Source organism: Rhinopithecus bieti, unplaced genomic scaffold, assembly GCF_001698545.2.
Source record: "Rhinopithecus bieti isolate Rb0 unplaced genomic scaffold, ASM169854v2 scaffold_15813, whole genome shotgun sequence".
Taxonomy (NCBI): Eukaryota; Metazoa; Chordata; class Mammalia; order Primates; family Cercopithecidae; genus Rhinopithecus; species Rhinopithecus bieti.
The window spans coordinates 3,021,478-3,032,958 of NW_016809040.1; the positions used below are offsets into that span (position 1 = coordinate 3,021,478).

General features: G+C 38.2%; 1 protein-coding gene across 1 annotated transcript in view; it reads right to left on the reverse strand.

Moving 5' to 3' along the window:
* Positions 1–11,481, reverse strand: part of CR1 (complement C3b/C4b receptor 1 (Knops blood group)) — a 66,515-nt gene that overhangs the window by 44,622 nt on the left and 10,412 nt on the right. Inside the window, exons 7-8 of the mRNA XM_017888291.1 lie at positions 8,571–8,750; positions 7,353–7,452 (exon numbers count right to left, since the gene is read on the reverse strand). Coding sequence (XP_017743780.1) covers positions 7,353–7,452; positions 8,571–8,750 — 280 coding nt within the window. The remainder of the gene's footprint in view (positions 1–7,352; positions 7,453–8,570; positions 8,751–11,481) is intronic.

An 11,481-nucleotide genomic window follows, 5' to 3' on the forward strand; every position in this document is an offset into this window, starting at 1 on the left:
TGCTAGCTCTTGTTTCTCTAACCCCTCTTTTGTTTTATGGACCAAGTGGTTTCACCCTTCTGATTATCTTTTAAAATTTGATTTTTAACATATATATTTCGATTTTATATTGGTCTGAAGTATCATTTTCTCTTTATTTTTTATGTCAAGAATATGTGTCCCCCACATATTATAAGTTTATGATGGTTTTCCTTACTTCATCTCTAACTTCCTAAAGTAATAAAATCTATTTTTATAACAAGTTTCTTCTTTTCATATTACACGAATTGTCTTTCAAGAATTAGTCCTGCTTTGATATTTTGTTTTATTTCTATATTAAACAAAACAGTTTTAGTGACCCCATTTAACTGGTTTTGTGCCTCATTAATATTTCTTTGATTCTTCAAAAATAAGACTCCCACAGCTTTGTGGGAGTTTCTCGTTTTGTAGGCAGTGTATCTAATTGGTATATGTTTGGGGTTCCCGCTTATATAAGATGATGCATCTGTACCTTGCAGATGAATGGCAGCTTGGCTGAGTACAGAAATTTTATTGTACAATATTTCCTCTTAAACACTAACTTCTACTACTTAGTGTTACAGAACAGAAGCTTGGTGTTAATATGAATTTCTTGTTTTCTGTTTATATCTGGAGAATGGCAGTATTTTGTTTTTATATCTGGATGGCATAATTTTCTCCGTGTAGGGCTAGGGCCCATTATTGTTCATCTTGATTTGTTTAGTAAGCCTTCAAGGATCAATTTAGTATTTTTCTTTATAGTCTGAGAAATTATCTTCCTTCCATTATGTGCTAATTAATGCTTCTACTCATTCTGCTTTCTTTTATTTTTTTTTCTGGAATTTCTGTATTATATCCCTGTGTGTTTGTGTGTAGTGTGTTTGTGTGTATATGTGTGTCATTTCAAGTCTGGTCCTTGATGAATTCTGGAGAATTCAATCTTGTCTTCATGATCCCTTTGGTGTTTTTTTTTTCTGGGGGTAGAGGGCAGGCTCCAATCCACCAGTCACCACTCTTTTTCAGACGCCCATGTTTTTCATTCACATCTCAACTTTTCTGATATCAGATAATTTAATCTTATAAATGCCTCTTATAGTTTCATCAATTCTATGTTACAAACATGTATGAGAGATTTCTAAAGATTGTCCCCTGTTTATTGGAGTAAACTGTTGTGCAGATGAATATTTCTCAGATCTCTTAGGTTGATTTCTTTTATTTTCAATTGCTTTATCTTGCCTTAGATATGGTGATATTTTGTTTTGCTTATATAGGGAAATCTACGTTCATTCACAATGGGAGGTGAGAAGAGGTTAGTCAAGGGGTTGTGTGAAAAGCAGTTTAAATCATCCAAGCTCAGACAGTCAGAAAGGATGAATACTGACTCACTCTAGTGATAGAATAGAATGAGGCTGATGACAAGGGGCACTCAGTTATTGCCCTAAAATTTAATGTGTATCATATTTTTCCTCTCTGAATTTATCATAGCAACCAAAAATGAGTACATAGTCTTTATTATTATTATTATACTTTAAATTCTGGGATACATGTGCAGGACGTGCAGATGTGTTACATAGGTATACACATGCCATGGTGGTTTGCTGCACCCATCAACCTGTCATCTACATTAGTTATTTCTCCTAATGCTATCCCTCCCCTAGACTCCTACCCCCGACAGGCTCCAGGGTGTGATGTTCCCCTCCCTGAGCCCATGTGTTCTCATTGTTCAACTCCCACTTATGAATGAGAACATGCGGTGCTTGGTTTTCTGTTACTGTTTTAGTTTGCTGCGAATGATGGTTTCCAGCTTCATAAACGTCCCTGCAAAGGACATGAACTCATCCTTTTTTATGGCTGCATAGTATTCCATGGTGTACATGTGCCACATTTTCTTTATCCAGTCTATCACTGATGGGCATTTGGGTTGGTTCCAAGTCTTTGCCATTATGAATNCCTACCCCGACAGGCTCCAGGGTGTGATGTTCCCCTCCCTGAGCCCATGTGTTCTCATTGTTCAACTCCCACTTATGAATGAGAACATGCGGTGCTTGGTTTTCTGTTACTGTTTTAGTTTGCTGCGAATGATGGTTTCCAGCTTCATAAACGTCCCTGCAAAGGACATGAACTCATCCTTTTTTATGGCTGCATAGTATTCCATGGTGTACATGTGCCACATTTTCTTTATCCAGTCTATCACTGATGGGCATTTGGGTTGGTTCCAAGTCTTTGCCATTATGAATAGTGCTGCAATAAACATACGTGAGCATGTGTCTTTATAGAAGGATGATTTACAATCCTTTGGGTATATATTCAGTAATGGGATTGCTGGGTCAAATGATATTTCTGGTCCTAGATCCTTAAGGAATCACCACACTCATCCACAATGGCTGAACGAATTTACACTCCCACCAACTGTGTAAAAGCATTTCTATTTCTCCACATCCTCTCCAGCATCTGTTGTTTCCTGACTTTTTAATGATCGCCACTCTAACTGGCGTGAGATGGTATTTCAATGTGGTTTTGATTTGCATTTCTCTAATAACCAGTGATGATGAGCTTTTTTTCATGTTTGTTGGCTGCATAAATGTCTTCTTTTGAGAAGTGTTTGTTCATATCCTTTGCTCACATTTTGTGGGGTTGTTTTTTCTTGTAAATTTGTTAAAGTTCTTTGTAGATTCTGAATATTAGTCCTTTGTCAGATGGATGGATTGCAAAAATTTTCTCCCATCTTNCATATGGCTAGCCAGTTTTCCCAATACCATTTATTAAATAGGGAATCCTTTCCCCATTGCTTGTTTTTGTCAGGTTTGTCAAAGACTAGATGATTGTAGATGTGTGGTTGTATTGTAGATGTTATTTCTGAGGCCTCTGTTCTGTTCCACTAGTCTATATATCTGTATTGGTACCAGTATGATGCTGTTTTGGTTACTGTAGCCTTGTAGTATAGTTTGAAGTCAGGTAGCATGATGCCTCCAACTTTGCTCTTTTTGCTTAGGATTGTCTTGGCTATGTGGGCTCTTTCTTGGTTCCATATGAACTTTAAACTCGTTTTTTTGTTTGTTTGTTTGTTTGTTTTTCTAATTCTGTGAAGAAAGCCATTGGTAGTTTGATGGGGGTAGCATTTAATTTATAAATTACCTTGGGCAGTATGGCCATTTTCACGATATTGATTCTTTCTATCCATGATCATGAAGTGTTTTTCATTTGTTTGTGTCCTCTCTTACTTCCTTGAGCAGTGGTTTGTAGCTCTCCTTGAAGACGTCCTTCATATCCCTTGTAAGTTGTATTCCAAGGTATTTTACTCTCTTTGCAGGAATTGCGAGTGGGAGTTCACTCATGATTTGGCTCTCTGTTTGTCTATTATTGGTGTATAGGAATGCTTGCGATTTCTGCATTGATTTTGTATTCTGAGACTACTGAGGTTGCTTATCAGATTAAGGAGATTTTAGGCTGAGACAATGGGGTTTTCTAAATATATAATCGTGTCATATACAAACAGAGACAATTGACTTCCTCTCTTCCTATTTGAATACCCTTTATTTCTTTCTCTCACCTGATTGCCCTGGCCAGAACTTCTAATACTATGTTGAATAGGAGTGGTGTGAGAGGGCATCTTTGTCTTGTGCCGGTTTTCAAAGGGCATGCTTCCAGCTTTTGACCATTCAGTATGATATTGGTGTGGGTTTGTTATAAATAGCTCTTATTATTTTGAGACACATTCCATCAACACCTAGTTTATTGAGAGGTTTTAACATGAAGGCTGTTGAATTTTATTGAAGCCCTTCTCTGCATCTATTGAGATGATCATGTGGTTTTTATCATTGGTTCTGTTTATGTGCTGGATTATGTTTATTGATTTGCATATGTTGAACCAGCCTTGCATTCCAGGGATGAAGCCAACTTGATCATGGTGGATAAGCTTTTTGATGTGCTGCTGGATTCACTTTGCCAGTATTTTATTGAGGATTTTTTGCATCAATGTTCATCAGGGATACTGGCCAGAAATTTTCCTTTTTTGTTGTGTGTCTGCCACATTTTGGTATCAGGACGATGCTGGCCTCATAAAATGAGTTAGGGAGGAGTCCCTCTTTTTCTATTGTTTGGAATAGTTTAGAAGGAAGGTACCAGTTCCTCTTTGTACCTCTGGTAGAACTTGACTGTGAATCCGTCTGTTCCAGGGCTTTTTTTGGTTGGTAGGCTATTAATTACTGCCTCAATTTCAGAACTTGTTTTTGGCCTATTCAGGGATTTGACTTCTTCCTGTTTTAGTTTTGGGAGGGTGTATGTGTCCAGGAATTTATCCATTTCTTCTAGATTTTCTAGTTTAGTTGCGCAGAGGTGTTTATAGTATCCTCTGATGGTAGTTTATATTTCTGTAAGATCAGTGGTGATATCCCCTTTATCATTTTTTATTGTGTCTATTTGATTCTTCTCTCTTTTCTTCTTTATTAGTCTGGCTAGTGGTCTACTTTGTTAATCTTTTCAAAAAACCAGCTCCTGGATTCATTGATTTTTTGAAGTTTTTTTCGTGTCTCTATCTTCCTCAGTTCTGCTCTCATCTTAGTTATTTCTTGTCTTTTGCTAGCTTTTGAATTTGTTTGCTCTTGCTTCTCTAGTTCTTTAATTGTGATGTTAGGGTGTCGATTTTAGATCTTTTCTGCTTTCTCCTGTGGGCATTTAGTGCTATAAATTTCCCTGTACACACTGCTTTAGCTGTGTCCCAGGGATTCTGGTGCAGTGTGTCTTTGTTCTCATCAGTTTCAAAGAACTTACTTATTTCTGCCTTAATTTCATTATTTAGCCAGTAGTCATTCAGAGAAGGTTGTTCAGTTTCCATGTAGTTGTGTGGTTTTGAGTGAGTTTCTTAATCCTGAGATCTAATTTGATTGCACTGTGGTCTGAAAGACTGTTTGTTATGATTTCCATTCTTTTGCATTTTGAGGGTGCTTTACTTCTGATTACGTGATCGATTTTAGAATAAGTGCTATGTGGTGCTGAGAAGAATGTATATTCTGCTGATTTGGGTGGAGAGTTCTATAGATGTCTATCAGGTCTGCTTGGTCTAGAGGTGAGTTCAAGTCCTGAATATCCTTGTTAATCTTCTGTCTCATTGATCTGTCTAATATTGACAGTGGGGTGTTAAAGTCTCCCACTATTATTGTGTGGGAATCTAAGTCTCTTTGTAGGTCTTTAAGAACTTGCTTTATGAATCTGGGTGCTCCTGTATTGGGTGCATATATATTTAGGATAGTTAGCTCTTCTTGTTGCATTGATCCCTTTACCATTATGTAATGCCCTTGTTTCTTTTGATCTTTGTTGGTGTAAAGTATGTTTTATCAGAGTCTAGGATTGTAACCCCTGCTTTTATTTGCTTTCCATTTGCTTGGTAAATATTCCTCCATCCCTTTACTTTGCGCCTATGTGTGTCTTTGCACATGAGATAGGTCTCCTGAATACAGCACACCAATGGGTCTTGACTCTATCCAATTTGCCCGTCAGTGTCTTTTAATTGGGGGCATTTAGCCAATTTACATTTAATGTTAGCATTGCTATGTGTAAATTTGATTCTGTCATTATGATGCTAACTTGTTATTTTGCCCGTTAGTTGATGTGGTTTCTTCATATTGTTGATGGTCTTTACAATTTGGTATGTTTTCGCAGTGGCTGGTACCAGTTATTCCTTTCCATGTTTAGTGTTTCCTTCAGGAGCTCTTGTAAGGCAGGTCTGGTGGTGACAAAGTCCCTCAGCATTTGCTTGTCTGTAAAGGATTTTATTTCTCCTTCACTTATGAAGCTTGGTTTGGCTGGATATGAAATTCTGGATTGAAAATTATTTTCTTTAAGAATGTTAACTCTCTCTGGCTTGTAGGGTTTCTGCAGAGAGATTCACTGTTAGTCTGATGGGCTTCCCTTTGTGGGTAACCTGACCTTTCTCTCTGGCTGCCCTTAACATTTTTTCCTTCATTTCAACCTTGGTGAATCTGACGATTATGTGTCTTGGGGTTGCTCTTCTCGAGGAGTATCTTTGTGGTGGTTTCTGTATTTCCTGAATGTGAATGCTGGCCTGTCTTGCTAGATTGGGGAAGTTCTCCTGGATAATATCTTGAAGAGTGTTTTCCCACTTGGTTCCATTCTCTCCAGCACTTTCAGGTACACCAATCAAACGTAGGTTTGGTCTTTTCACATAGTCCCATATATCTTGGAGGCTTTGTTCATTCCTTTTCATTCTTTTTGGTCTTCATGCTTTATTTCATTAAGTTGATCTTCAATCTCTGATATCCTTTGTTTCACTTGATCAATTTGGCTATTGATACTTGTGTATGCTTCATAAAGTTCTTGTGTTGTGTTTTTCAGCTCAATCAGGTCATTTATGTTCTTCTTTAAACTGGTTATTCTAGTTAGCAATTCCTCTAACCTGTTTTTCAAGGTTCTTGCTTCCTTGCATTGGGTTAGAACATGCTCCTTTTGCTTGACGGAGTTTGTGATTACCCACCTTCTGAAGCCTACTTCTGTCAATTTGTCAAACTCATTCTCCATCCAGTTTTGTTCCCTTTCTGGCAAGGAGTTGGGATCCTTTGGAGGAGAAGAGGCATTCTGGTTTTGGGATTTTCAGCCTTTTGTGCTGGTTTTCCTCATCTTCGTGGATTTATCTATCTTTGGTCTTTGATGTTGGTGACCTTTGGATGGGGTTTTCATGTGGACGTCCTTTTTGCTGATGTTAATGCTCTTTCTTTATGTTTGTTAGCTTTTCTTCTAACAGTCAGGCCCCTCTGCTGCAGGTCTGCTGGAGTTTGCTGGAGGTTCACTCCAGGGTCTTTAAAAGCCCCTTCTCAGTTGAGGCAATGGCTTCTGGTGTGGCTACTTGTCCCAAGGAGAAGTCAAGAACAAGAACCCCATAATGTTCTCCTCTTTGTGTGCACTTTGATGCATAATCTTCCAGAGCTGCTGTTACAATTAAGATTTACTCTCCCAAACCCTGCTTCAAAGTCCTCCAACTCAACGGTAGTACCTACCGATCTCAGTTAAGGAGGTTCAAATGGTTCAACTACCTTTTTTCCTTTCACTTATTTGTAAGCTGCTCCTTTTCATCCAATGAATGCCTGACCAGGTTTCACATGTACCACCTTTGACAGGAACATGGTGCCCTCACCTGGTTTACAATACAATACATATTGTTCCTTCTTTTTTGTATTCCTTTGATAATATGCTATGTCCAAGGTATCATCTCCATCTAGAAGTCCTATTGCTTGCTTTTAAAGTAAAGGTAGCAATAGTTTAGTTTGTCTATCTGAGACTGGATCCGAAGTTGACTCTGCTGTTCTGGAACTCATATTCAAGAGATGGTATTCTCAACTCACCCTTTATTACAAGAATAATTAACTGTTGATCCAAACTGGGTATCTGTGTTTATATGCACCATTCCATTGAAGGGTTCTGGAGGAGTTCCACATGATTTTCCTAGAGGGAAGAAGCAGAATTTGGGATTAAGTGTAGAGTTCAACTTACCTTTGTTTGTAAGGTTCAAACTGGAGTGTGGCATACTAAACAGCATATACAGTTCCAATTGTTTAACGGAATTGACTGCTTTGAAGAAACTTGGCAGACAACTTCAGAACCATGCAGCTACAGAACACCACTTTAAAAAAGACTACCTTACATCTCCCAATAAAAGTTATGTATGGGCTAACGCTTGTAATCCTAGCACTTTGGGAGGCCAAGGCAGGCAGATCTCCTGAGGTCAGGAGTTCAAGACCAGTCTGGCCAACATGGCAAAACCCTATCTCTACTAAAAAATACAAAAATTAGCTGGGCGTGGGGGTGGGTGCCTGTAATCCCAGCTACTCAGGAAACTGAGTCAGGGAGACTTGCTCGAACCCAGGAGGTTGCAGTGAGCCAGGATCGCACCACTACACTCCAGCCTGGGTGACAGAGTGAGGCTCCATCTCAGAAAAAACAAACAAACAAACAACAACAAAAAACACAACAACAACAGAAACAAAACAAAAACCAAAACAAAACAAGTCATTTATGGCTAAAGTGTTGTACTCTCATTCCACCAGCCAAAATCAAAGTCCTCAAAATTTGGGATGTCTCCCCTATTTTTAGTTAGCCAACCTCAGTTCACTGTAACCCACATAAATTTCTTTTGTACCCCTGTTTCATTCATTTCATGGTTTCAGCCATCAAGGATGATCTACAGTGAATGTAAATTTTATCTCTAATTCTTATGTGAGAGCCATTCTCATGAAATGAGCATCTAGTCAAGGTTCAGGAACTCCGAGCAATAAAAAGGGGTGATGTACAAGACCACCCTTTATCAAAATACCTTGGGCAAATATAGACATCTTGCCTCCAAAATTTGAGCAAATTGAATCAAATCCCACACTGTTTTTATTGTTGTTGTTTGTAGAGATGGGGTTTGGCCATGTTGACCAGGCTGGTTGCGAGCTCCTGAGCTCAAGCTGTCTGCCAGCTTTGGCCTCCCAAAGTGCTGGGATTACAGGCATGAACCACCAAGCCTGCTCCCATCTATGCTTTAAGAGACATGAAGTAGTTCCCAGGGAGGGGTTACTTACGTCTACAGTTGTCTTCAACACTTGACCAGACCAAGTTTTCTAGGCAGGAGATAGAGAACATTCTCCCAAAATACCCAGGACGGCATTCATAATTCAAAGATGTCCCGACTGGAAACTCAAAGTCATTAATTGGGATTGTGGGCCTGGCAAATGGAAACTGCTCTGGGGTTTTACAGTGACCTGGAGAACAAAATCACAGGAATATCAAAGTTAGCAGAGAGACTTCCACCCTACCTCCTGTTTCTCTCCAATTAAGCTGAGAGGTGGATCACAGAAACAGACTTACAAAAATAGCAAAAGATTTTCTTCTCTTTGATATTACCTTGGCATAAACTTTTCAATGTCATCTACTCAGTGGAATTTTTTTTTTTTTTTTTTTACTATTTGGAAGATCACTCAGCTTTCTGATCTTCCCTTATTTCACCAAAACAAGAACTCCAGCTTGTAGTTTCATATGTCAGACCTCCTGTCGGAGTGCCTATATCCTCAGTTAACCACTCAAATGCTCATGTATTTGTGCTAATTCACTCATGAGTAGCAAGACATATTTTATCATCTCTCTCCATCTACTCCATTCTCAGGGTGCCCAGCATTAGCTGCCTCTCTGGCCTTTCATAGCAGATACCCGTTGTAGTGAGTTGAATTATGTTCTCCCAAAAGATATCTCTACCTAAAACCTCAGAATAGAAACTTGTTTGTAATAATGGTTTTTCAGATAGAATTAAGGTTAGGATCTTGAGATTAGATCATCTTTTACTTAGAGTGGGCCCTAAATCCAATGACTGGTGTCCCTATCAGGGAAAAAGTGGAGGGATTTGAAATATAGAGACACAGGGGAAAAGGCTATGATGGAGGCAGGGATTGGAATGATGCATCCACAAACCAAGGAATACCAAGGAATTCCAGGAACTAGCAGGAGCTGAAAGAAGTAAGGAATTGGTTATTTTCTAGAGCCTTAGAAGATGGGAAAATACCCCTGCCAACATCTCAATTTCAGACTTCTAGCCTACAAAACTGTGAAATAATAAGTTTCTTCTGTTTTAAGCCACCTAGTTTGTGGTAATTTGTTACAGCAGCCCTAGGAAACTAATACAGTGTTCTTCTTCTGATGCTAAACCACGCATTTAAAGATAGAACAAAATAGGTTAGGCATGGTGGCTCACGCCTTGTAGTCCCACCACTTTGGGAGGCCAAGGCAGGTGGATTGCTTTAGCCCAGGAGTTCAAGACCAGCCTGGGCAACATGACGAAAACCGGTCTACATAAAATACAAGAATTAGCTGGGCATGGTGGCATGCATCTCTGGTCCCAGCTATTTGGGAGGCTGAGATGGGAAGCTTGCTTGAGCCAGGGAGGTCGAGGCTGCAGTAAATTATAATTGCACCACTCTACTCTAGCCTGGGCAAAAGAGCAAGAACCTCTCTCAAAAAAAAAAAAAAAAAAAAAAAAAAAAAAAAAAAAAAAAAAAAAAAAAAGCGCATACACAAAATACACACACAAAACAAAACAAAACAAAAAAAAAACTATAGCTCGCATCCCCTTGCTGCTTCTCTGATTCTCTTCACAAAATAACTTACCTGTTAGGCTGCTCATCTCATCCCCTAGTCTCAACCCAATCTACTAGAGCAACATTTTGGCCCTATTTTGCTGAAACCGCTCTTTTATAGGTCTTGGATAACTAGTGTGAATCTACTTTCCAATTTTCATTGGACAGTCTTGGCTTACCCCTGTTCCACTAGCTAATTGTTAATGATTCACTTTTCACTCTCAAAGTTTCCAAGATACACAATAAGTTATATATGTTATTCCACTAATGGCATCCATATCATCACATAAAGTTTACTTTGGACCATAAATCAGTAGCAGCCTGCAAATATAATCTATCTCATTTCTTTCAAAATTTTCTTTTTTTTGTTTCTGTGACATTACATTCTTCTGGTGGATCAGTAGTAGTAATGCTTACCAAATCATCTAAGTACTTCATTACATTTCCAAGACATTTTCAGTTAGGCATATAATTCTAGCCAATAAAATGTGGAAAGGATATGAGTCTCTTACATGCTCAGTGAAAAATCATATAATATGACTCTTCATTATTTTTTAATAGAAAGCCGCATGTTCCAAGTAGTGCATCTGAGATATTTCAGCCTCTATCAGTCTTGTTCCTGTGAGATTTTATACTTCATAGTCCCCACTGACCTTGCCGGGACAGAAACCATGAGTGAGAAACAAGCTTTTGTAATATTGAATCCTGAAATATGAGAGTCCTTTGCTACAGAAACATACCCTAGCCTGTCCTGAATAATATACCCGCCCCAATATTTTCTCATTCTCAGTTTTCATCCTGCCTCTGATGCCTTTGACTGACTTTAAATACATCACATTAGCATATTAAAGGATTCTATTTTCTTTGAACATTTATTATTGCTTATCTATTTGTTTGTTTGAGTGATTCTTTAACCCCTCACTAGAATGCGAACTTCATAAGAGTTTGAAATGTATTTGCATTGTTTACCACTGTTATCACTAACCTTAGAATATTGCCTGCCACAAAGTAGTTGCTTCTTATTTTCAGCTAAATGAAAGTACACTGTGGATGGAAAATTGAGACATGTAACACAGCAAATTTAGAAAATTTCTATTTTTGCAGCTATTTTGTATTTTTAAAAATTCTTGAAAATATCCAACCCATGAAATTTTGATTAATTGGCCAATTATTTTCAGTTCAGAAATGTTTCCTGCTAATGTGAATCAATGTAGATAAGTATTCAGTTCCATTTGTCTTAACCCATTTTTAAGGAATATGAGTTAACAGTTTTTATATAAAGCTATCTTGAACATATTTTGTCTGAGTTGCAAAATGTCTGAAAATGTATTTATCCTCTGTCACAATATGGACAACTTGACTAAAT